The sequence below is a fragment of the Gavia stellata genome, chromosome 13 (assembly GCF_030936135.1).
Source record: "Gavia stellata isolate bGavSte3 chromosome 13, bGavSte3.hap2, whole genome shotgun sequence".
Classification (NCBI taxonomy): Eukaryota; Metazoa; Chordata; class Aves; order Gaviiformes; family Gaviidae; genus Gavia; species Gavia stellata.
Window position 1 is genome coordinate 6,981,690 of NC_082606.1, and position 26,843 is coordinate 7,008,532.

Below are 26,843 nucleotides of genomic sequence, written 5' to 3' on the forward strand. Positions count from 1 at the left end.
ATTTTTCACGTATAATGAAAATGAATGGCAGTTAATTATGGAAGTTCTCTGCACACCTAACAATAAGAGGACAATCGCTGCCTTCATTTAAGAGTGTGCCTAGGTTATGTTGCCCGCCTTTATTTGTCATGTCTCACAGAAGCTGTGCTCTGTGTGTATTATATTTTTAAGTGGCACTCAGCTGTGAATTATTGTCTTTACTTTTGTCTGCTTCCCACAACCCTACCATTTTTCAGTCTTCCATCTAGTGTGTTTATTTTTGTCTTCTAGGTAGAGGTAAAGCTTTAAAATATGATAGTGACATTAATGACATTAAACTCGAAAAACAGGAAAGAAGGTAACTGAAACCAAAACTTCTGTAAAATGCTTATGAAGTTATAGAAGGGCTTGGAAGTGTTCAGCTAGATAAGTGGGGAATTTAACAGAATTATTCTTGCAGTCCAAATGAAAGAATGGTCTGACTCATAAATGATTGTCTTTATAGGTTAGCTTTCCAAAGGTGCTGGGCATTTCCGTTGCCTGGAAGATTGTGGGGCTGATCCAAAGCATACTGACACTAGTTGGAAAACAGGGGTTTTTTTTTAAATTTTGTCACTCAATTTTAAGTCAGGTTGCCAATCATACCTTTTTTGGGGGGGAAAAGTACCCTACTGCCTTTAGTGATCAGTAGTATATCCCTAGAAGTTCGTAGCACATGTTCTTTAATGTAAAGTTTCTCTCTTCTTGGTGTCAAAAGTTTTGAGCCATGAAACATGTAACTGTGCATTTTGTAAGCTTTTCAGTAAAAGCGAACAAACTTAGCAATTATGTTTGTACATTCATATATAAAGTTTTTTGAAATTTGTATAGGTTGGGAGAATAAGACTAACGTATTCAGATGAATAGGACAGTACAGGTATATTTTAAGGACTTTAAGGATTTTAGTCCATAAATTATATTCTAAGGATTTTTCTCTGCGTATGTATGTGATGGTTTAACGCTATTGATTTGTGCTGTTAAATTTGAATTTCTGACACTTGAAGCTATTGAGAATAGATGTATAGGCTGTAGATGAATCTGTGACAGGGACTGGTTCCCTGGGTGCTTTATAACTTTTTCGTACTGATGTGAAAAAATTACAAATCTTGATCTATGTGCTGTACACGTTTTTGACTTTCCGAAATGTCTTATCTCTGTGTTCTTCTAGATAGTAGTAATTACGTAATCTAGCACGAGTTTTCTCTGAAATTCCTATCGCAACCAGATATCTTTTCTAATAGACACCCTGTTTTACTCAGTTTTTCTTTGTCTTCTGTCATTGCTTGTGCGTTTCAGGCATCAGATTATGAATAGAAAAGAAACCCCAAACCATCCCAGATAAGACTGGGATAGCTCAATCTCATTATTTTTTTTAAAACATACAATGTGTACTCTTCTTTGTCAAATTCTTTCAGTAGGTAATTTATTCATTTTGGCTACCTTTGAAATTTAGGACTGATTATCGTTGTTTTGACACAAAACACCATACTGTCAGCATATTACCACTTAATACCCATGTTTTGGAGAACTAAATGTTGAAAGGCATTTTCACCATGTAAGGATAATGAATTTAATAAATTTTTTTTCCCAAGATGTATATTCCATAACGGTATCAACAATTCGAAAAAAAGAAACAACTCTTCAGAGTGCAGAAGACTTTTCAAGTTCACAATTTGTCTTCCAATTATATTTTACATTGGGGTTTTTTGTTTTTTTTTTTTTAATTCCTTCCAAGAACAGCACTTTTTTGTCTTTGTCTTAAATTACTTGCTCATTGTGAAGCTGTTTGAGGATTAACTCTGTTTAGACCTGTGGAGTACTCCTCAATAAAACATTTATTTTAATCCAAAAATGAAATATTATCTCTCCACTTTTTGAAGTGCTCTGTATCTGCTCTAGCTAGATGAAGAGAACGGAAAGACTTTCATTAATTCCTGTGGTATTTGGACCTGTAGAAGGCCAATGTAAAGAAGACTTGGGTTTCTCCGGGGTGCTGTCTTACTGTTTGAATTTTATGTTCTGCTGTTCTACCATATAAGATACTTGTATTCATTCTTTCTATGTGTTTTCTGAAACAAAGCTCCACTCGCAAAAATGCTTGGCCTTGTCTCACCTAACTACATTTTGATCTAGATTCCTTCTGTATTCTGTGAAGAGAAATGAGAATTTTCACCTCATCTTTGGGCAAATGCTTAAGAGGAGAGGGATGATCCTACTTCCAGATGTGCCTTTTTTTTTTATTATTATCTGTAGAGGCAGTCAAAGTCAAATGCTTGGACTTGTGATTTTAGATGTCTGAAAGTAGGTGAAATTAATGTCATTTGAAAATGTAATGGGAAAATGAATCTCCGGTTTCTTACACAGGTTCCCCTCCCCATCTTAAAAAAATATGTTTTGATAATAATCAAAGGAAAAAAGTTGACAATTTTGTAAGTTGAATTCCTCCTACTCAAGCTGACATCAGTGTTTCTTACATTGCCAAGGTAAACTCACCTGTATTTTGTTTAGACGAACTAGAAAAACACTTACCTTTCCTTGTAGAGTCTGTGTGCCAACAGTGTCACATGAAATTGATTTTTGTGACAAAAGCAGATTTACACCAAGAGCTTGGCTAAGAATTCCCTTTTTTATTCCCGTTAAGCTACCAAATAATATCAGAAAGTAATGAATTTTGCTGACTACTGTATTAGTGTGGAGTCTGCAAGTGAAAACTTTTTCTCTGTTGCTATTATTTTATATCCAGAAATATATTTTCCTTTCCAATTTCTTGTGTTACCTGTTTTAATAATTGGAATATGTGTTTCAGAAGAGTGGGAATATGAGTGAAAAGGAAGAAGAAATAGCTGCTGCAATGTGTTGGTTCACTAAAGTTTCAATGGTTGGTTCAAGTTGGTTCAAAAAGTTTCAATGCTGTGTCTTCCAGAGTCGACAATTCAGAAGATCCAGTGTATGAGAGCTTAGAAGAGTTCCATGTTTTTGTCTTAGCCCATATTCTGCGAAGACCTATTGTTGTAGTAGCAGACACAATGTTACGAGACTCAGGGGGAGAAGGTAAGAGTTTTTCATTATAAATTTATGCACCTATGTAAATTGAATCTTTCCTAAACTGGTCACAAACAAAAGAACCGACTGTAACATATCTGAGTGTTTATGGGATGGGGGCGGGGAGAGCGCAGAATGATACTCAATCCATTTCTATTAGACAAAAGTAAAAAATACAGGATAATTATGTAAGTCTCGCTGAAAATCTGTTTATCCTAGATATTTACTATTAACTTAATAACCACCAAATTACACAACACAATGCATTTCTTAGTGGTCTAGGTCAACGAGGTTCTAATTTTGCCATGTTATTTTGGTGCCCCTTAAAACTCTGCATAAATCAATCTAATCTGACTTTGAAAAATTGAATTTTGAATGTGTATATCTTGGCTTTTTGTTTTTACTAACTTCTTAGCAGCCTCTCATTCAAAAGTTTCCAGAATGTTTTATTCAGTTTGCACAAGTGAGCACACAAATGTTAGATCCATATGTGGAGCCAGCTGGACAGCTGTCTGAGCAGGACTTGAATGATTAGTCTCTTTCACTTTTTGCCATGAACTAATAGAATACTAATTAATGATAGTATGTTGCTTAGCTGAAGGGGAGTGTTTGGTTGATTAAAGGGGGATGTTAAACACCTGATGGAGTTTACAGAAATTTACTTCTAAAGGAAAATGCTGGGGGGGGTAATTTCAGTTTCCATTCAAATTGTGAAATAGAAGTAATGGTTGTATGATTGCTGTCTGCTCTGACAGACTGGATCACTATTGCTTCATTTCTTCATAACTTTTCCTATCCCAAATTGCCCTCCCCCACACATTTTCTTCTCCTTGACCCAATCTGATTCTGTCACAATAATCCGTGTTTTTCTCACTGCTGGCCTCATGGACCAGTATGATCAAGTTACCCCAGTTTAACTGTTGTATGTACAAAGAACGGGTTTTCAAAAAGGCTAATAACTTGGTCAGACTTGGATAGACTCAACAAAATGTAAATTTATGCCTCAAAACCAATACTGTTCTCCATCCCAAAGTCTGGACACAGCAGACCTCTTCAAAGAAAGTCTCAAGTAAAAACAGTGCATTGTTTGGGTTTACTTTTTCCTTATGGTCATTTGGAAAATGTTTTGGCAATAAGTATTCATATTTTCACAGCAAAAGGGAAAAATAATGGGTCAGAAACAAACAAGTTGTCGTGGTTTAACTCCAGCTGGCAACTAAGCACCACACAGCCGCTCGCTCGCTCCCCCCACAGTGAGATGGAGGAGAGAATCGAAGAGTAAAAGTGAGAAAACTCGTGGGTTGGGATAAACAGTTTAAAAAGTAAAGCAAAAGGTGCGCACACAAGCAAAGCAAAACAAGGACTTCATTCACTGCTTCCCATGGGCAGGCAGGTGTTCAGCCATCTCCAGGAAAGCAGGGCTCCATCACGCGTAACGGTTACTTGGGAAGATGAACGTCCCCCCCCTTCCTCCTTCTTCCCTCAGCTTTATATGCTGAGCATGACATCATATGGTATGGAATATCCCTGTGGTCAGTTGGGGTCAGCTGTCCCGGCTGTGTCCCCTCCCAACTTCTCATGCACCCCCAGCCTGCTCGCTGGTGGGGCGGTGTGAGAGGCAGAAGAGGCCTTGACTCTGTGTGAGCACTGCTCAGCAGTAACAAAAACATCCCTGTGTATCAACACTGTTTTCAGCACAAATCCAGAACATAGCCCCCCATACTAGCTACTATGAAGAAAATTAACTCGCTAGCCAAAAGCAGCACAGAAGTTGAGAGAATTTTCCTGCCCCAAACTTGCTGTTTCCCATAATCATATATAAACAAGTGTAGAATCTTTCAAAGAGCTTTGCCCTTACAGATGCAGCATCCCATTCAAATTCTACTTGTAGAAATTTTTACTCTTTCCTTATCATATTGTATATACATATGTGTACACATTCATACATATATGATGTGTGTGATGACATGTATGTGGACTATAAACATGTTTGTAATGTTTCTTATAGAAAGCTGTGAAGGCAAGGCATGAGCAGAGTATGTTACCAAGAGAAGTGATAGTATATTTGCTGCTGGTTATTAGAAAATATCCTTCTACCTAGAAGCATTACAGGAAGGTACAAATCTACATACATGTGTGAGAGCCATAAAGATTTTGTTATAAGATCTTAATATCTTTACTAGTAAATGATTAGAGCAAGGAAAATACATGTAAGAGCAGAATGTTTTCATTATTGTTCTTAGCATATTTCCTGACATTCTTATAATGAAATTTTACCTGTTGTTATGACTGTTTTCTGCATTGATTACTCCACGCTGCTCTCCTGGAGCTCTGACAATGTTGTAGAACGATTGTCACATACAATAGAACGAACATTATTGTCCGTTCTGTGACACAGTTAAAAAAAACCCCACAAACTAATTTTTCACACAAACTAATTTTTCTTTGCAGCGTTTGCACCTATACCATTTGGAGGAATTTATTTGCCACTTGAAGTTCTACCTAACAGATGCCATTGCTCACCTCTTGTGCTAGCCTATGATCAGGCCCATTTCTCTGCTCTTGTTTCCATGGAACAAAAAGATCAACAGAGAGAACAAGGTATGCTATGAACACAGCAGCCTAAGGGTATATATTGAATACAGTGCACAAAGTACTTCCTTCTGCCTGTAGGTGTATTTATCAGAAAGGAAACAATATCCACTAAATTTTATTGCTGCATTCTTAGGAGTCTAAGTGGTCTAATCACAAGACTGGGAGCCAAGAACTCTTCAGTCCTAATGCTTGTGCTATCACTGTCTGTCTCTGGCACTTAAACCTTTTCTGTCAGTTGCATATATGTAAATAGGTATAATCATAGTTACCTAGTGTGCTTCTGACGGCCTTTGTTAATTTAGGTTAGTAAAGTGTTTAGAAGATTAAGTGGGAGTCAGATTACTATTGAAAACTCATGTAATGGAAAAATCTGTCTTCTAGTGTGATAAATGCACTTTTCTCATTTAATGACATTTAGTTGAAATGTTTTTATCTTACCATCTTGCTGTTTTCTGTTTTACTGTGGAACAGTGACGACAAAGTCTGACCAGATACTTCTGTGTCAAGTTTGAGCTTCCTGGGTATGGGATTGGGAGTGACAAGAGCTTCAGGACCAGATTTGTTCCTGCATCAGTAGCTTAGGAGCTAGCTATAACTGCCCTTATTTGGAAGACCTGTTTGCTTAATAATAGAAAGCTGTGAGATTAATTCCTATCTGTCTTTGCTTCTTTTGTGGGGAAGTGAAAGGGGTTTTGCCAAAAACATGGTGAGGCTTTAGAAAAATTCAGTGGAGTTTTGCTGTTAGGTATGAGTCCTCCTCTTTTTTTTTGCCTGGTGACACTGCAGAGGTGTGTTAAATCCCTTACGAATGCATATACCTGTAAAGTAAACATGGAATGTGTGCTGGTTGTGGAGAGCTCCTGAGTGAATTTCATTTAGTCCTCCTTCCTAGAGAGCAGTTTAGAGGCAATTAAATATCCTTCATTTAATTCCCTAACCCTATGTGCACTTCATCTGATTTTGGATGTATTAGGCATTTTCCATGCTTATGAGACAGTCAGCATGCTGCAGCTGTGCAAAGCAGAGAGAATGACATTCATTAAAATGATGCAAAGGAGGAAAGAAACTCTTAAAACAACAGATTTTGTTGTGAACATCTTCATGCATGAATTTGACATCTAGTTAAGTCATCCTCCTTGGAAGGAGCAGAGAGTTTTCTACATGAGGTTGTGTGAGATGGGAAACACTCTACAAAGGGTTGCATGTGGTATTGGCAAACTGTTATGGTGAAGAGGAGGATGAATCATAAGACAGTAATGGAAAAAAATTTTTATCCAGATGTCAGATATTCAATGAGAAAATCAATCCAGTCCAATTATTCATCCTTCAGTGGCACATAGCTATTTCAGGGATTTGTAGGTAGGTGCTTGGCAATAGGTCTGGCCTTTGCACTATACACTGGGACATTGCAGCTGCCTTCCAGCTTTGAATCTGTAGAAGAGGGGCCCTTAGGAAAATGCTTTTCACATAGGAACCATTTCCAAAGCAGTACACTGAGGTATGATGTGAAACACCTTGTGAGAAATGAAAGTTTGCAAAGCAAATTCATACCATTTTAATGCAATAATGTGATATGAATGGAGAGAGTTTTGGACAGCCTCTTTAAGGGTACTGTTCCACTGTTGATGGTTGCTGATGATACGCTGCAGCCAGGACTGTAATGTCACCATGCTATTAAGTTAACAGCTCCTGCATATATGTCTATGTTACAAATTGTATAGTTGTCTTGTTGTAGAACATGCCTCCATGTCTTTGGTCTTGATCCTTTTTAGGTCTGAATTCTGTTGGTGGTGAAACAAGACAATTTCTGGAGTAGGCAGAGTCCATTTCTTCCTTTCTAACGACTGGCATCGGAATAATATCAGTAGACTGACAGTAACCTCATTTATTTCAGGCACGTCTATGCTGCCGTCATAGAATACTTCATTATAGGTCTTAAAGAGCCTATGTGCGTAAATAATTTGATTGAATACACAGAACTTAACTATCTTTGCAATAGCTTTGCAGACAGGGTAACCGCCACCCACCAAACCTTTTGCTATTGTGGCATCCTCTAAGTGACAAGATTGACAAAAGGTAGTGAGGGAAACTACTGTTCAGCTGCTGTGACCCTGCCTCTCAGTATGTGTTAAAGTATTCAGTGATACAACTTGGTGCCACCTACTGAAATATTCCTAATATTACAGGCCATATATTCCTGTTAATTACACACTGCAAGATCTTGGGTTTGATAACAAGGTCACATATTTGATTTCTCCCACAAGTGCTAGCAATAATGTTAAATATACTTCCTTTGGTTAGAAACTGTCTTTCTGTAGGATTTTCCTACACCTGTAGTTGCACAGGAAAGGTGCTGGGAGAGAAAAAGCTACCAAATATCCAGGTACAGCATCAGTAACGTTAAATATTGGCTTTGTTCATGTATACATTCATCCAGGTTAATTACAAGGGCTGTTGAATCAAAATAATATTTGTTTTGGATGATCCAATTTTACATGTTTTACTGCAGGGCCTTGAATACACAGGCTTCAATTCTGTGGAGCAGCAGAGAGCACTTGGCATGAAGTCTGGGATGAAGGGAATGCTCTAGCTTTCAGCTGCCAAGCTGGTTGCTGTTAGAGACTGCAGCAGTCTAAAAGCTAACACAGCATTGCTATTGTTCTTCAAATGCTGTGACAGGAAATAGATTGGCACAAGGATGCTCTAATAATGCCTATTTTTTGTACCCTGTCAGCATAGAGATGTTGGCAGATTTGGCACAGACGAAGGGAGAGACACAATTGGGAAGAGTCAGAAAACAGTGGCACAGGTGCCACAGTATGTGGCCAGATTTTGAACTATCAGAATGCAGCTGAGAGCTTACAGCTACAGCTTCTTAAAAGGAGCATCTCCGATAGCCAGGCCTTTCATAACTTATAGTCATAGTATTTATACTCTACCCATGTAACCGGATGTCAGGAGCAGCATCTGAAGCTGTCTGTACTACTGCATGTATGTACATACGTGTTTAGGCTGCTGAGAAGCTGTCTTGTGAAGGAGACAGTATGTTCTATATTTGTGAAATGTGTGGTCAAATAAATGCTGATGTGAGCACCTGAAGCTCTGCTTTGGCATATAGTCGTTTATCAGATCATTTTGAGCACTATTATAAATGTATATAAGGAGAGAAAACATGCTAACATCCTCTTGTCTGGAGAGGATTTAAAACATGTTTTGACATGCCTTCTTTTTACCAGCGCATAGCTGGCATTCTGATGGTCCCCGAAGGCCCCGTTGTTTTGAAATCCACACGTCTGATTAAAAACCTATAAATACTTTTGTATTCATGCGGGCTATATTTATGCAGGTTTTTTGTATCTTTGTTTATGGAAAATAAAGACCAGTTCTCAACTGCCCCTACGACTGCTTCATTGAACTTAGAGCTTCCCACACTCCCATGCTTTGTCAGCCAGTCAGCAGTGAAATGGCTGCCCACAGTGGTTTTTAACAGCAGTTAAGTCAGTATCTCTGTCAGCTTTTTATTTTACTAGTATTTTCGGAAATAGTGAAAGTGTTCTTCTTTATAGAATATTACTAATGACACTTGAGGCATGAAGATGAGTGCTGGGAATCACTGTGACTTCACGGCACAGAAGGCAATACACCTAACTGAGGAATGGCATGCAAGTCCTCACTGTGTGTCTTAAAACTGCCATGGACAAAATAGCTGCTGTTACTTTTGGTGTATCCCATCTGTTGGCATTAGGACTTGTAGACTGTGTTTCAAGTAGTGTGGTTTCAGCTAGAGAGCATGCAAAACCAAGTGTATACCAAACTACTGCACCAAAATTGTAAACTCTCTGATGTGGCTGGGCATCAAGAAGATGCTACAATCTGTTGGGTTTGCTTTAGAAATGAGTGTGATGGATCCTGCTTGCAGTCCTAACATTAAAATACTTTTCTGTCAAGAATGTGGGGGTATCCTACAAGAAACCCCAGCTATCAAACAGAATTCCCTGAGAGAGAGGAAATCTCTTGCAGTGAAGATAGACTTTTAAAACTCCATTACTTTAGCCGATACTTTTTGCATGAAGATGGTAGTGCTTCATACCAACCTCAGACTATCCCTTAGAATGAGTATACAGTTTCCATAATAGTTAACAAATTTCTGTGTGAAGATGGAGACAGTATGTCATAATGTGTACATTAGTTAAGACAACAGTGACATGCTATAGACAATCAGCACTAAGCTTTGTTTTGTACTTAGATACTAAGATTTTAATAAAATTGAGTATCCCTAAACATTGTTATTAGGTGTATTTTCAGGATCAGTAGAAACAGCCAGTTTAAAAAGGAACCCTTTAAAATTTGTTTATAAAAATGATTATTTATTGAACTATGTGAAAACTAGTTAGTTTCAAGCTGTCCTTAGGAGAGAAACTCAAATTTACTTTGTGAGGTTTACATCCCAAGAGAGACTGATTCTCTGACAGTTCTTTGGTCCAGGCTTCCCAGCATCACCTGTCTCAGGATCACATTCGCAGTTCTCTACCAGGCTGTACCTGTAAGGTCAGGTGCTACCAGAAATGAGTGTTGTGTTGTAAACATACTGCTCTTAGTTCTAAGTTGCCTTTTTCCTTTAAACAGTTGATATATTGCATTGTCAGGTCAGTTGTAAATCCAGCCAGTAATTCAGTTAATTGTCACAGTATGTGTTTTCCTTGGGAAACATGATCACTTAATTGTGTTCTCAGTTATTCCAGTCTCTTTGTTGCAATAATTTCATTGAATGCAGCAGGGTAAGCTTTCATATTAGACCAATGAGTGTTAAAAAGTGTATTCAGTTGTCACCTCTGCAGTATGTTTCTTACATTCTTGGGCTTCAGGAGCTCGCTTTACAGTGTATTTTGAGCTGTAGAGTTAGACTCTCTGCTACTTATTCACATTAGTTTCTTTAAGGAGCTAAATTCTCTTACAATATTAATTTCTATGCTTGGATCTTACAGCGGTATCTGCAACTAAAGTTGATTAATCTCCAGCTGTTCTATACTATATTTGCAGTTAATATGGGGAAAATATTTCAAGGATTACCTGCTATAAGCAGTAGGGGGCAACATTTCCATGAAATCTGTAGAGGTTTGACCTGTTTATTTCCAGTCTGCAAAGATGAAAAAATATATATACTTTCTGTAGTTGTTGTCAAACTGTCTGAACCAAATACTGACTTCACCATGTTAATCTAAAATACAGATTAAGTTTCCTGCATTCTGCTAGGTGAGGAACAATATTTAACCACAAATGCTGTACCTTTGTTTTGACAATATATGTTTCCTGAACTGCAGAAAATATTATAAACAGCATATAACCAGTAAGTGCAATCAGTTTTCAGTAATTCAGAGCCATGATGTTTGGGTGATTTCTCCAGGTTTCTTTGCCTCTTGGCTTTGCTGGAATAAATACCTAGGCAAAGTCCTTAAGGGTTCTAGTACAGAAAATTAAATTCCTTGATTGGTTGTCAGAGGAGCAGTAGTGACCTGCACCATGCTGAGGATCCCACCCAGTCCCTCAACAGCTCTTACGTTTTTTTCCTAATGAAATGGAAGCAAATTGCTGTCTTTAACTAATGCTAACAGTGTTTTTCTCTTAATTTCTTGCTGGTGATGAATGATAGACACTCTGTAAAATCAGAGTGCAGTCCCTGCATGCTGCATGTAAACCAGAGTCATTAAGGTTGGTGTCAGAAGGCAGAGCCCTAGCAGAGAGGGGAAAGGACAGAAGAGTCACAACAGCTAGACAGTAGTGCTGGGATATAACAGCAGGAATGGTCTTTTTGCTACACTCGTGACAGGTCTCAAACTGACCTCTTAACCCATATATATGTTGATCTATGCTCCTCAATTATGTTAATTCACAGTTTGAGTCCAAAATCGCTGTAACTGCGTTTTGCTTTGTTTCTTAATGCTGTTGTCAATATTTTTTGTTTTTTTGACAGTGGAAAACAAAAAGGTACTAACTGAAAAGAAAAACTAATTAACAAATCTGTGCATCTGTGTGAGAGACAGGCAGGAATATTTCAACTTTTTATTGCTTTCTGCTATTCTAATGGCTCTGTCTCCAGGAAATGTTTATTGTGCATTACAGAATAGCAATGTTGTTTTCCCAGATGACTCCCCTCCTCCACAGGTGACTATCTTTCACTCCAGGAGCAATCAGTGTATTAACCTCTCCCCTTCCTCTTCTATTGCACAAATATCAAAATGGGGAAATGGAGCGCAATATAAATCATTTGCAGTGCTCTGGATGAGGCGATTCTGCAGCACACTCAAATTCTGCCCCCCTTCTTCAACCAGTTATGCTGCTTTTCACAGCTAAATCTTTTTTTGTTGTTGTTGTTTTTGTTCCCCCCAATCCTTGTTTCTTCTCTGCTTCAGCGGTGATCCCCCTGACTGACTCTGAACACAAGTTACTGCCTTTGCACTTTGCGGTCGATCCTGGGAAAGACTGGGAGTGGGGAAAAGATGACAATGATAACACCAGACTGGCCAAGTAAGACCTTTCTGTAACTCTAGTATTAAGGAGTAAAATGTCTTGAGCCATACCTCATTGAAGTATTGGGAGAACCACTAACGGAGAGGGCTTTGTTCATGTTCTCTGGTTACATGGGAGAGACATGGGTGGGTCTCCAGTTGACAGTCACTGTTCAGGCTGCTGTTGCATCTCTCCCTGTTAAATACTGCTTTTTCTTTCAGGCTTTTTGACCGTTTGTTCCCTTCTTCTTTCATCCTTAGTTTGATTCTGTCTCTTGAAGCAAAGCTTAATCTTCTACACAGCTATATGAATGTAACATGGATACGCATACCATCTGAGACACGGGTAAGGTAAACTTCCCCCTTGGTCTAAACAAGATGAGAGATACAACGACAGGGTGTTGCACAGGGTAGGCTGCCTGGACTGGCCAGCTGCCTGGAAACACCTAAGTGTCCTAGCAGCACAGACAAGTTGCTCATGGCTCATTGTCATTGCAATCAGGCTTACAGATTTTTTCTAGTTATTTGTTTTAATAACACAGTTGCTTGTATATTTTTACAACTCATACTCTGTTCTGAAATGTATTTTCTAGCTTAATGTTTACTTACTTCAGTAGTCTGTTTAGTTCAGGAAAACCTTACAGTAGACCTTTTCTCACCATTGTTTTCTCAGAACTTTGGCTTGCTCTCCTAATGCTGCCGTTAGGTCACCAATCCAAAGTCCTTTCTTTCTGAGAATACATTTGCACCCCTGGACAGCTCCCAGTTGAGAGTGGCTGGCAAAAGGCCACAGGCTGGTGCTGAACTGGAGCCTGGTTCTTTCAGAAAGCTATTTTAGAACTGTGCCCAGCTGGCACCTAGTCGGCTGCAAATTTCTCTGCAAATTACATTGAAGACGTTGAGGGGTTGGTCTGGAGGCAAAAGGTTGCTAGGAGAGGATGGAGGTGATTTAGACAGCCTACACAGATGGGATTTGAAAGGAGGAACAGAACACAAAAGGAAAAAGTGTTTAACAAGCTGCAAGAGGGGAAAAATCCATTTTTCTGCAGTTTCTACAGCAGTAGCTACCATATCAGAAAAAGGACAGGCAAAATAGTCCTGTAGTTGTAAGCTGTGAGCCTGAAACTTCTGGGACCTGGGTTACCTCTCCCTGCTTCACACTTGCCACATGAGCGTGGTCAGGTCACTTTAGCACTCATTTCCTCTTTTGCCAAGTGGGGATAACAGCTCTGCTCCTGACTGGGTGGTGGTGTGCTCAGGGATTCCAGAGAGAGAGAGAGGACATTTAAGCACCCAGGGACAAGAAGCAGGCATGCATTTCTATACTGGAAGTATATACATCTCCAGAGACTTTTTTTTTTTCTCTGAATCATTACGGTTCATTAAATGTTTCATATTTATCTCTAGCAGATTTTAGCTTCACAGTGCCTGAAAGCAACGCTAAGTTTTGCAGGAGCAAATTAACAGATCCACATTTTAACATATCCTCGGATCCTTGTTATTGCATTTTCAAGAAAGATGTTTTAGCACCTCACCTAAAATATAAATTGGAACTCAAACTTCTGACACCAGTGTTATCTGCATTGTATTTCCAATAAGAATGAATACCCCTCATTGTATTCCTCAGTCTACTTGCTTAACGTTTAATGTTTAATATTTCAGGCAAGCTGTTTAGCTCTGGTGCATGGTACCTTTGATTTTCGTGCACCAGAGACCTAAACAATGAAGAAATCAATTTAAATAAGTTGGGTTTTGAACATAATGAATTTTGAAATATTGCTGCATACATGTTTGTGTGCTGCAACCCCCTCACAGCTTTCAGCAGAACCTCATTTCCCTTACATCACAATATTATTAATTATCTATCTCTCCATTATTCGGACACTGATTTTCACAGAACCTCTGAATGAACTAACCTCTATTCTACAAATGTGCTTGAAATGAGCCAAAAGCTACTGTAAGAACAAGCAAGATGCATAGACAGCACAGCCCAATAAGCTTTATTTGGTGAAGAAACCAGTCTAAAATGTCAGTGCATAACTTAAAAAGTACATGTAAAATCAGCGTCAAAATCTGTATTGGATTTAGGGGGTTTTTTTGTATGAAACTGATTTTGCTGTATGTAATTATAATTACTTTTCCATAGCAGGCCCCTTTGGCTCAACCAGAATCCCCTACAGCTTCAGCCGGGGAAGACGTTCAGTCTCTGGCTGACTCAATGGACTCAGACCGAGATTCCATCTGTAGTAATTCTAATGGCAATAATGGCAAAAACGGTAAAGAAAAAGAAAAGGACAAACAGAGGAAAGATAAAGACAAAACCAGGACGGATTCAGTTGCCAATAAAATAGGAAGCCTCAGTAAAACCCTGGGAATTAAACTGAAAAAGAATATGGGTGGTCTTGGAGGCCTGGTGCATGGCAAAATGAGCAGAGCCAATTCAGGGAATGGAAAAAATGGTGACACAGTAGAGAAAGTCAAAGAGAAGAAGTCTAAGTCTCGAAAAGGCAGCAAAGAGGAATCTGGACAGTCTGCGAGCACTTCTCCATCTGAAAAGACCACTCCATCTCCAACTGACAGAGCTAGCAACTCACCCATTGAAAAGATGAACACTAAACCCTTCTCTGACAAGCAGTCTGACCCATGGAAGTACAGCACTGACGTGAAACTCAGCCTAAATATTTTGAGAGCTGCCATGCAGGGTGAACGAAAGTTTATTTTTGCTGGCCTTCTTTTGACCAGTCATAGGCATCAGTTCCACGAGGAGATGATAGGCTATTACCTGACCAGTGCACAGGAGCGCTTCAATGCAGAACAGGAACAGAAGAGAAAGGATGCTGAGAAAAAGGCTGCACTGAATGGGTCATCCAGTAGGAAACTGGAGCCAGAAGCATATTCAAAGGAAAAATTAGAAACATCCCCTCAGGATAGGGCATCACCCGTCTTGCCTCAAAGCCATACAACTCAACTGGTTTTAAAATTTAAAGATCGCACTAGTCCCACTCCTGGGTCATTTTCTTCACCTAGTAATGGTGCTAAGAAAAGTAGACCCATTCCGGTATCTGCCCACTATAGCCATACGCCACCTGTTCAAAGGCAAAGTGTCATCCATTTGCATGATGTCAACTCCAAGCCATCGAGCTTCCAAGATGATACCTTCAAGCCAGTGGTTGGCACCTTAAAAACCTGTGCCACCTATCCCCAACAAAACAGATCACTGTCTTCTCAAAGCTATAGCCCAGCCCGGATATCCGGTATCCGTACAGTGAACACAGTGGAATCGCTGAGCTATGCCATGCCTACTGAACACAAGTCTCAGACATACACAAATGGATTCAATACTGCTGATATTAGAGACTGCTTAGAATATGCTGATGAGGATGCTCCTCAGACCTGGTTGAACAATGATAAAAATCAATGCAGAAGCACAGTTTGCCCAATATATTCCATCCAGCAGAACCGCTGTAAGAAGGAGAACTGTTCCTTTTATGGTCGTCCTGAGACTGAAAACTACTGTTCATACTGCTACAAAGAGGAGTTAAAGCGCAGGGAGAGAGAAAGCAAGGGACACAGGCATTGAGGATTCTTCCATGACTACTTAGTTTTACCATTTTCTTACTTACAAAGTAAACAGTGTTGAATTGCAGTAAAAGGAATCCTTAAAAAAAGAATAAAGGATTGATGAGTAAATAGTGTCTAGCTTTTCGCTTTTCCGGGGCAATGAGGAAATAATAGGATTAATTTATCATAAAAAAATATTATTTTCCATTTTGTCAGTGTCTTTTTTACATATACTGGTAAGCTGAAGGGTTGTTTACTCCTTTGTCAGTGCTGTGTATATGTTTGGTCAAAAATTTACTAATGGTGCCTGAATTTACACTGACATCACTCAGGTAGTAGAATGATAGGGGAAAGTCATAATACCGGAGATGTGGTGTTGTAGTAGGGTAGTATCTGCCTTGCAGACATTTGAAATTATATAGCTATTACGAGAGTATTTTTTCCTCAGTAAAACCTAAATTTTTCGTAGCCTTTTTTTTTTTTTAGGAGGGTGGTGATTTTGCATACTGCACATTTTTAACATGGCAGCATATTGCATTACTACTAATGTTTGTACTCACTTCAGTCTGAAATTGAATGATTCTGGGAAAATGGGAGTGAAAGGTCTGAATTTATGAGGGCTGTAACAATTCCTAATTTTAAGTTCTTACCAGTTATTTCTACATTTCCATAAAAAGTAGATTTGGGCCACTTTTATTTGTACTGAATTTTTAAACAGGTTTTATAAAAAAATATATAATGACTTGCAAGACTTCACGTCACAAAAAAACCCCTACATAGTATAGTTTTGGGCACCTGAATTTCAGTAGTATTTTCATTGCTGTTAAAATTGAGAGAAATGTTAAAATAAAATTAAAATATAAAAATTTTATTACATTTGGAAAATTTGATGACCAACTAGGAAATTTAGGATTATTTTAGAGCTGAATGAACTGCTTGTCAAAACAAACGTATTGCATCAATTGATTCCCTTAGCCATTGCACTAATTTAATCGTTATTTATTCCTTTCTCAACATTATCTAGTGATAGTTATTGCAGACATAACTCCTTCTAAGCCTTTCTTGAAGACTGTTGGCTCCACCCATTTTTCAGTCTTCTCCTAGAGTCAGCTACGTACCCGCCAGGAGGTTCCAAGATGGCTATGAAATGCCTCCGCTATGAATGGCAACTCCTAGCACAGATTTGCACAAGTCTGATATCCAAATATTTACATAAGTATTTGCAATACTTTTGAAAATAAAACTTTGCTCATAGAAACATTTCTGTAAAGCAGACACTGCAAATACTGTTAAAGTAGATGGATGACATCAGGAAGTTTTCTTTAATATAGTACTTGCCAGTTTTGCACCCCTCCATCATCAACTGGCATAATGTAGTAAGAATAGATCTTTAGTGTTGTTACACTTGTAAGCAATTGCTCATTTACTGTCTACCTACATTGTTTAAAAAAAAAAAAAAGAGCTCATTTCCACAAATAGGTGAAGTACTCCCTTCAAGACTGCTTACTCTGCCACCTAAAGGTGCAGAACATGAGTTCTGCCTTATTCATTATGGAATAGCACTTTTCTGGCCTGCACAGGAAAGATTCTTTGCCAAAGAGTCTTTGTTTCTGATTCTTTTCTGCTGTACCCAATTTTTACCCTGGATATGGGTGGCACCATTTCGCTTGTGTACAGTTAATCCTAGTTAGCCTTGAAACCAAGCCTTAAAGTAGTCTGTGAAACAAGATACACAATCTTTTGCTGATGTGCACTGGCTTTCAGGAAAAGCACATAAGCTTTTGCTAATGTCCCACTGCAATTTGTGAAACTGAGCACATACTTAAAATAGGTTTTCTGCTGAATGGGAGGTTTAGAGAATAGTTTCAAAATAAGTCCATTAGCTGCTCCTAAAAAGTCGTGGTCTTTGCCATGTTAGCTGTTTCATGAATCCAGACCATACACTGAATGTTACTGAATTCGCATTCCTTCATAAAAGGGAAATACTGGTATGCGTAATGAGAGGTTAAAACTCCATGTGACTTCTGTCATTAAGGTAAGCACATTCTAAAATCCATGTCTCCGGTTGTGTACACTGGTAAGCAGTATCCTTCTTTGGTTAACTGTTGCGATTGCAGATTATGCTAAAACAGCCAGATCATGTTAAAACAAATCAAATATCATACTCGATTGTGTTTGTTGCCGAGACCGAGAAAACTGACACGATAAAACTTCATGAAAAAAAGAAATATTTAAGAATTCTTAGAGCATTAGAGTAGCGGTAGCATTTGATACTCTGAGAATTGCTTCTGTGTAAAGTTGTGCTTAAGAAATACTAGATTAGCAGCAAACTACACCAGCCCCTGTATTTAATTCAGTTGTATCCTTTCTGAATAAGGAAAAAAGTAACAAAGCGTATGTAAAAATAAGCAATTACCATGAGAATTTGCTGTTTCCCATTTTTCAAAGGAGTTGTTTCTATAGTATGTTTTTAAGATCTACTGCTCACAAAAGAAAGAGGTTTACAGCTGGTCAATATTTAGATAAATTGCTCTGTTCTAAATTATTGAATAGATTGTACCTGTATGTTAGATTAGTTTGAAAAAGTAATTCGTCTTCTGAATAATAATAGGCCTGTCTGTATAGGATACCAAACATCAGTGTTCACTGTCATCCTCAAGTCACACAGATATTTCCATAAATATTTACCACTACTGGATTGCTCAGTTGAAAACATCTGTTATATGAAATATTGACAGAATGCTTTTTAGTTGTGCCTGTTTCCTCAGAACCCTTTTCTTGGCATATCTTTGAATAATTTACTTAATATTGCTGTTTTCTTTTAGAACTCTCTTCAAATATTCCACTATTCTCTTGTCCCTTAACATTTGATATTGAAAACGCGTTGCAGGCCTACAACACAACTTGCCAGTTAAAATCTACCCATCTTTTCCTAGTAGTTGTCCTTTTTTTCTGGATAAGTAATACTGTAATACAGAAACAGTGTGCCTCCTCCTGAAGATGTGATTGTCCCATTAAAAAAAGAGTCTAGCTATAAGAGGAAATTTTCTACCTATTTTTTTTCCAGAGAGAATTCCCAACTGCTCATGAGTTGTATTCACCAGTACTGAAAGAAATTGTGTCATTCCTTAGCAAGGTGTGGGAGGGAATAATCTTCAAATTTATTTTTCTGTTGCACTAAATGGCTAACCTTTGACTGCTCTTTTGGTTTATTTTTCCTTACGTTGAAAGCATACGTAGCCCACAGGCCAGGAAGGCCTTTTCTGTGCATGATCTGCCCTCTGTATGTCTTCCAGAGTTACCACTTAGTCCCAGCTGTATAGAAATCAGTTTTGGTTTTGGAGGACCCTATTCATTTCTTCTGTTAGCTTGAGTGGCTGCAATACACATGCATATTTTTGCATTTGCATGTGCTTTTTCCCCCCCCTCTCTCCTTGATAGTGATTCAACAATTATCACTGTTGTCCAGATTTCAAAAGTACATACTAAATCCCAGGTAGGATACACCTTCCCAGAATAGATCCAAAATCACCAGGAGATATTTAGGTTGGAGGAAGCTGGAATTTTTTTAATGTGTGGATGTGCAATTTTTCTAATTTTAAAAAAGCTTAAGCCTATTATGCCATTTTTTTATTTTGTTCATAAACTCTGATACAAAGAGTACAGAGGACGCCTGTAATACATAATGGGTTTCAGTTACACTTTATATTAAAGTTCCATTACAATACTTTCTAAAGAGTGAATAAACTATTGCTAGACTTTACAAGTATATTTTCAGATGTGGGTATCAGTTGTAGCACATGGCTAACAAGCAGCTCATTCAGAAGAAGGTGGTGGGGTAGATTATCAAAAGTAACTTCAGATATTTTGGATTTTAAAACAATGGATTAACCTTTTGATCATTACGGCTTATTAATCTTTATAAATGCAATGGAAATATAGCGTGTGACCCAGCTTTCTTTAGCAATTAGTTCCTTCTTCCTAAGATTCTGTGATTCTGTGAAGTCAAAGGTAACATTAAGAGGATCAGTGAAAGAAAGATGCTGTACTTGTGCAAAGTTTTGTGTTGCTTATTTCTTAAGAAGTCTAAATAGGCCAAGTGAAGTCTTGAGAGTCGTGTTCTCTAAAATTGCAAAACTCATGATGTGAGCAGTATTACTTGATGCAGAAAGCATTGAGGAGAGACGCTTAACCATTTGACTGCAGACCATTTGAGTGCAGATCAGAGCAGTCTGCTGAGGCAATATCAGTCCTTGTACATATAGGCATATTCAGGGTAATCTACTTCTCATGTGATGAATGTGTAGATATCAAAAAATGCACGGCACAGATCTGACAAAATACTGCCCTCTGATTCTGCAAACAGTTACACTGGTGCTTAACTTCACCAATATGAATAGTCTCCCTGACATCAAGGAGACTGCTTATTTTCAGAAACTTAACATAACTGTTAAGAAAAAGCATAAATGTTTGTGGGATCAAGGCCTGAGCCTTTAGCCAGTGTTTGTTCCCCTCAGGCTGCCTGACGTTAGTCTTTCAATGAGAGGATTGATGAGAATTTTGCCTGAGGAGTAGAGGGAAGCCTTAGGACTCTTTGGGCTAAATCTGCTGTCCTCTGAAATCTGTGGACAGAATCCCATTAGTAGTGGGGGCCTTACATCAGGTGCTTCACGGACACACAAAATACTTGCAAGCTGGATGTGAAACTAAAGTACAAGCTAGTAAGGGAGTAAGGTCTTCATAACACGGGGAATGTTTTGCACACATAAAAACCCATATGTTAATAGAAACCACAATAATCTCAAAAAAACATAGGTCCAGAGAAGCAAAATATCTGATGCTGATTGATGGCTTTTCAGCTTACTCTATTTTAAGTCTCTGTCAGTGTATTTGAAGAGTATTCATTTTAGGGTATGGCAGCTTATGCAGAGGATCACCAAACAGTATATAGCATAGAATTTAAATTATTTCAGTAACAGACACTAGCATCTCTTTTAATTTGCACATTAATTTCCAGTGTATATGACTAAAGTACTATATTGTTAAAAATGAGAGGAAAACAACACAAAGGTATTTGTATGTTCTGTTTGTAGACTTAAGGCTGTATTATGTTGAAATTTTACAAGCCAAGTTTAAATTGTAATATAGAAATTATTTTTATATTATTTTCAAAATATGCTACAGAGCAATATTTTGCGCCTTTATTATAAACAGGGTCATCATTTTAGTAGGTTACCTTCAGAAATGCTGGTAGAAATTAATCATGAAAAGAAAGCTTTGTAAATGTACTTGTTGTTTCTAACTGCTCTGTCTGTTGTGCACATCTATATCTAATGTGAGTTGAATATACAAATTTTTTTTTTAATTGAAAAGCTTTAAATTTTTCTTTATATATTTTGGTACAACACTATCCCACCCTATTTAATTCCACTCTTCCTTCCAGTCCCTACCAATAGCCACTTTTATAAGCAGTTTCTGAACAAACATTCATCTGGAAGGTTTTCTTACCAAATGAAACATTTCTGCGCAGATAATGATTGAGTCGGGACATTCGTAATAACACTCTGAATCCATTGGAGTAGGATTACTTTGCATTTTTAAAAAACAGAATCAAGAGATTTATTATTCCTTCAAAATGAAAATCAAGAATTAATAACCAGTGCAATCATTTAGCATCCGTGGGAAGAAAATCACTCTAGATCATAAAAATGTCATCCTCTAATTGGCAGATACATTGCGTCTTAATATATATCAAATACGCATTAGCTTCTTGCAGAGTAAAGTGTTCAGATTTTACTTCTTCATAGTTCTTTGTACTGTACATATCAATTTCTGATGAACTGTGCAAAAAAGACTTTGCATCTAATGCATACGTGAAGTTAGGAGTCAGTGTAGTTTTTAAAACTCCATAACTTTTGAGGTTTAGTTTGTTGGGGTTGGTTTGTTTGTTTAAGAATCACTATTGAGGTATATAGTGCAGTGAAAATTTTCAGATCTGAATGCCTAACATTAAGATTCTGCATCTAGGTTTCTCCTAATAAATAGACTGGTTTTTAAGATGTACTGAGCATCAACTTCTGTGGGAGCAAAAGCTTTCTTGGCTTCAGAAAATCAAGTAAGCATTACTCCAACATATATTCAGGGCTTTTCTTTATTAGTCTACACTTCTTTTCAGTCAATGGAATTTGTATTTTCTGTTTAGCGCTTTTCCATGTGTGAACAAGTAATTGGGCTTATTCATAAAGTGATTGCTTGAATATGGAGAGACTTGCCTTGTACCAAAACACCATATAATTGTCGATTTAACTGTTGCACTCTTAATGGGGCTAGTGTATTCCACTGATTTTTGGAGGGATATAAGACTTTTTTTCTTGGATATCATGATCATTCTGTTTTGTTTGTTTTTTTTTTTTTTCCTCTCAAGTGAATATGCTGTTCTGATTGCTGTTTTATCTCCCATTACCTGAATGCATGTACTGTACGAAGAGAATTGAAATGGCTGATGCACGTTTGCACTGAGGAACACACGATATGGGTACAAGCCACCATGTTCCAAACAGCCTTAAAATTATGACTCTCTGGGGACTTAGAGTCACTTTAAGTGGATGCAGCCTCTGTCCCACTTCCTCATTTAACCATGACTGTAAAACACTCTAGCCTGTTGTAGTCTATGTAACTGTGTGCATATTCATCTGAACAACCTGTAATCTTGAAAGAAATTTTTCTTTAAAAAATTGTAATTCTTTGATAAGTGCCAGTGTGTCAGGAAATCTTAGTCAAAAGAGGAGACAGGGTAAAAATAGAGAGATAATGGTAGGTAGCAGAGTAATCATGGCACCAAAATACTAAAAATAGGGAAAATAGTTAAGATGTATCAAAAACTGTTTCCTGTCAAGACTGGAAGTTTTATAGATCTTCCTGTATTCTGGGAAAACAGACAAATATTGTTTTGCTATTCATCTCTGCATCTAATGTAGTCTTTTACTTTGTTGCAGAGGTTTGCTATTGGGGAAGAAGGGAGAGAAAAATGGCAAGTTTTCTTCCCTTCTTAAACAAAGCTAATTCTACTCTAGTGGCAGAATTAGCAGAGATTGCAAAAATATGATCCAATGTTAGAACTAAACAGTGCCTAACTTCTGTGTGTGAGTTTGTATTTCATTTTCATTTTGCCCCTTTCAAATGCTATTTAAAAGGGGGGGGGGGGGGGGGAGTTTAAAGAATAAGCTTGTATGATAGCGACCCGGTTCTTCCTTTGTTCACATGCAAAGTCAATATAAAAATGAAAATGGAATTACACTGGAGTTGTACTTTCCCTCTTAGGCAAGCTGAGAGGTAAAAGCCACATTTTTAGGCAAATCCCATGCAACTGCTTTGCCACAGAATAAAACTAGGACCCCTTGGCACAGAAACTTTGCTGGATGAAGCCTGACAGTGTGTTGGGAGCCTGAGAGCCATGGCCAGCCTAGCCAAAACAGCAAGTCTGGGCATTCTTGCCTTTAAAAAAAATACAGTTCATTCTGGCCCGTGGTGTCTGAACAGTATCTTTGCAGTAAAGATGAAGTGGAACACTGCCTTGTTGTCATTTGCCTCCAGGTTTAGGTAACACAAAGCCCCCTTCCCCATGCTTTTGCTTAACATATTCAGGAGATGTAGCAGCAAAACATGGCATCTCAGGCTCAGAGAATGCCCTATGTCTCCTTTTAATGGGCTTGCAATCAGGTATGAATTGAAACAGCCATGTGGGCGTGATAGAAGCGCTTTCGTCTCTAAACTTCGCGAATTGTGTGCACTTATGTTTTAATACTAACAGAAATTAAGCAATTATTTTATTGTTTATTTGCTCAAGATTCCAAGTACTGTAAATACGGTCTTTGTGTAATGCACATAGTTTGTGTACAGTACAAAAAATGCTTTTCCCTTGGAGCCACTCAACGAGCTTTGCGTGCACATGATGCCAATCTCTGTTCATTTACCATAAGCCAAGGAGAACAAACAGGATTTAAGCCTAGATTAAATAATGTATGGAATTAGCCACATAGACCTAAGCAGCTAGGAGTTCCCAACCGTCATGTTCCAGGCCAGCTTTGACAGTTTTGTATAAAACTTCAGCCCAATGATCTAGATTAGGTTTGTGCTCTTTCCTGGGAAGGAGCAATTACTCTGTGTCTTTTCCAAGCCCATTGCTCTTACTTACCCTGCTAACTCCTTGTTGCATTTGTAATGTGCCAGTCTTACCATGATTCAGCTATGAAGCAGTTTTTCAAATCTGTGTAGAGCTCTTGTTTTCTTACTGGAATCCATCTAGAGCTTTATTTTGCATTCAATTTTAAGACCTAATATACTGTTACAAACTTTTCATAATGCCTTGAAGTTGACTGTTGTGAGGCTGAAAGACTTTGTTCGCCTTGGAAGGCCTCGTTCTTCCTCATTGATTCTTGTGACCAACATTTTTGTATGGAAGCAGTTGAATGAAACATTGACTCTGTCAATGCTGTTTACATGTATATCTGCCATTCAGTACACTCTATCTTTTTTGTTACACAATTCTGTGTTGTTAAAACCCAGTGCCTCTCAGATACGGGCAAATCTTGATGACAGTCTGAATTATGATATTCAAAAGGTATATGGAGCTAATTCATCATGACTTTACTATTACTATTGTATAACATGCCCTCCACAAATTGTTTGTACATCTTTTTTGCTCTTGCTAACATTTTTCCTTTCATCTTCTACTTAGACAAATTCAAAAGCTCTTTGTCCTTAAAGCCTGTGGTGGATTTTCCAGTAAAGAAGATTTGGCTCTCTGTTGAGTTTGCATATAGAGTGGCTTGTCTCCCCAAACAAGAATTAAAATAACACAGATATCACACCCTTAGTTTATGGAAGTTCATTTAGTCATTAACTGAGGATCTCTGTTCAGTTATAACCAAAGCTAATTATATAAAGTTTAAAAAATCAGGACAGGAAATGTGACTCTTTCTAATAACTTAGCAAACTCAGCATTTTTAAAACCATCCTTCTCATTTTTCAGAGTTTGAGTTTCTTATTGTCTTCTATAAATTTATACTATTTTAGCAAAGATTGATTTAGGATTTCAATAAACAATATAATAGATATATCAGAAATTTATTTAAAGCTGAAGTGACTTTTCAGGTTTCTCTGTGTTTTGACCATTTTCATGCAAAACTTTTATCCCATATGAAAGGAGTGAATTTATCTTTTCCCATTCCCCTCCCTATCCATAATTCAAAGACATGATTGGTTGCAGTCACTTTCATCTGCAAACACAACAGTTGATAATTTTTAAGCTGACTGCCCTATCATGTTTAAATCCATTGTTCAAAAGAAACAGGAACATTAATTAACATTAAAGGGTAATGAGTTTTTTTTGTTGTGAAAAGTGTGAGTTCTTGAGAACCTTTTCTTTTCCACATGCGGTTTTCATTCAACTTCAATTTAATTGTCATTTTTAATCTGATCCATACTTCGACGAAGATGATGTGTAAGACCGGTTTTTAGCAGTTGGATTGTTACTTTGTAAAGTATTAAAGCACTAAACCAATTTTTGCAATAGGTAGTAAAACTTGCTTTTGTTTTGAAAAACTTCCAGTTATAACTGTCGCACTTTTTATAGTAGAACTGTATTTAATTTCTTTCTTTTATGAAAGATTACTCAAAGTAACTGATAGCTCTGTAATCTCTGTGAATTGGCTTCTCCGTTATTTGAAACTGAGAGAAGCTATAATGCCTATTCAATAAAATTAACTTATTTCTAAAGTATCCGTTTGCTTGAATTTTTGTTTGTGTTTTTGTGTACTCTCCTCAGTGTTATGCTGGGGAAACACTGAAGCCTAGCAAAGAAACAAGGGGCAAGGGGCATGCTGCAAACCTGGAGGGGTGTTAATTGGCTCATCGCAAGCTTTTGTTCTGCTGCCATAAAGTTCACTCAGTTTGATTTCAAGATTAATTTGCATAAATTGGATAACTCTGACAATCTGAGGCAAAAGCTAGAAATCGAGCACTGCCAGGCCTGCTGCAGACTGTATTAGACAGCCTCTCCTCTGAATTAGTCTCTGACTCTATATAAGAATTGATAGCGTCTACATTTCAGTAGAAGTTTATTTCCTAACTGAAATTATTGTATATTTATTCACAAAGATGTCTTTAGTGTTTCTGGCCATAAGATGTACAAGGAACTTGCATTCAGCTGCTCTTTGACCTAGTATTTTTCAGAGTCCTTCCTTCCTGAGCTAGAGTCCTCCATCTGGTGAGTATAGCAAATTTGTTGGGTTTTTTCCTAAATGTCTTCTGTTAATTTTGATTGTATCAAACAGACTTGGTCTGTTTTCTTTGTACCCAGTTTACTGGGCAATCCAGATTACTCTCTATTATACAGATTACTCTGTATTATAATAATTTAATCTCCTAATATTATTAATAATTCTTTTAAGCACTTTCCCCTGGTGATTGATTAAAAACTATTAGTTAGTGTAGGGCTGGCCCTCTCTTGAGACGGTAGATTGGTGATTAATTATTTATTTATCAGTTAAACTTCTAATCTTTTCAAAGAATCTAAAAAGGTTTGCAAGGGTCTGGTTTCTATAACATAAGACTGATTATTTATTTATTTATTTATTTATTTTACCCTTCTTTCATTCTTGATTCAAGTTCCATATTAACCATTTTATTATTGCGACTGTGTTCACAGTGTGAGTTTACCTTCAGTAGTTGCTGTTTGACGTCACCTTGAATTTGAACTGGGGATAAATCAGATAGTAAAAAGGTTTGGGGGGAGAGATAAAAAAATCTTTGAACATGTCTACCTGTTCTGCAGATCTCAAAGGTTTCCATCTACTAATATGCCAACCTGCCATTAGGATTTCCTTTCTTCCTGGTGCAAACCTAGGAAAACTGTACCCAAAGATGGAAGAGAAGCAAAGGACCAGCATATACCTAACTCAAAGGTTATGGACTTGCTCAAATCTGTGCATTTGCTGAAGAGTTTTCTTAACTGGCATGATGAGTTTCTAGAAATATGGTTCTTAAATATAAGGACATTGTAATATTAAACTTACTTGCCTGGCTGATTGATACTGGAATTATTTTACCTTTATTGCAGTG

General features: G+C 37.7%; 1 protein-coding gene across 2 annotated transcripts in view; it reads left to right on the forward strand.

The window, feature by feature from the left end:
• The window catches only part of OTUD7A (OTU deubiquitinase 7A), a 57,348-nt gene extending 41,568 nt beyond the window's left edge, over nt 1–15,780 (forward strand). The window contains exons 7-11 of one of the 2 annotated variants that reach the window (XM_059824032.1): nt 2,942–3,069; nt 5,512–5,661; nt 12,066–12,180; nt 12,423–12,507; nt 14,308–15,780. In XM_059824032.1, coding sequence (XP_059680015.1) covers nt 2,942–3,069; nt 5,512–5,661; nt 12,066–12,180; nt 12,423–12,507; nt 14,308–15,741 — 1,912 coding nt within the window. In that variant the 3' untranslated portion in view covers nt 15,742–15,780. The remainder of the gene's footprint in view (nt 1–2,941; nt 3,070–5,511; nt 5,662–12,065; nt 12,181–12,422; nt 12,508–14,307) is intronic. The other variant, XM_059824033.1, reaches the window with a different exon arrangement.
• Nucleotides 15,781–26,843: the final 11,063 nt, after the last annotated feature.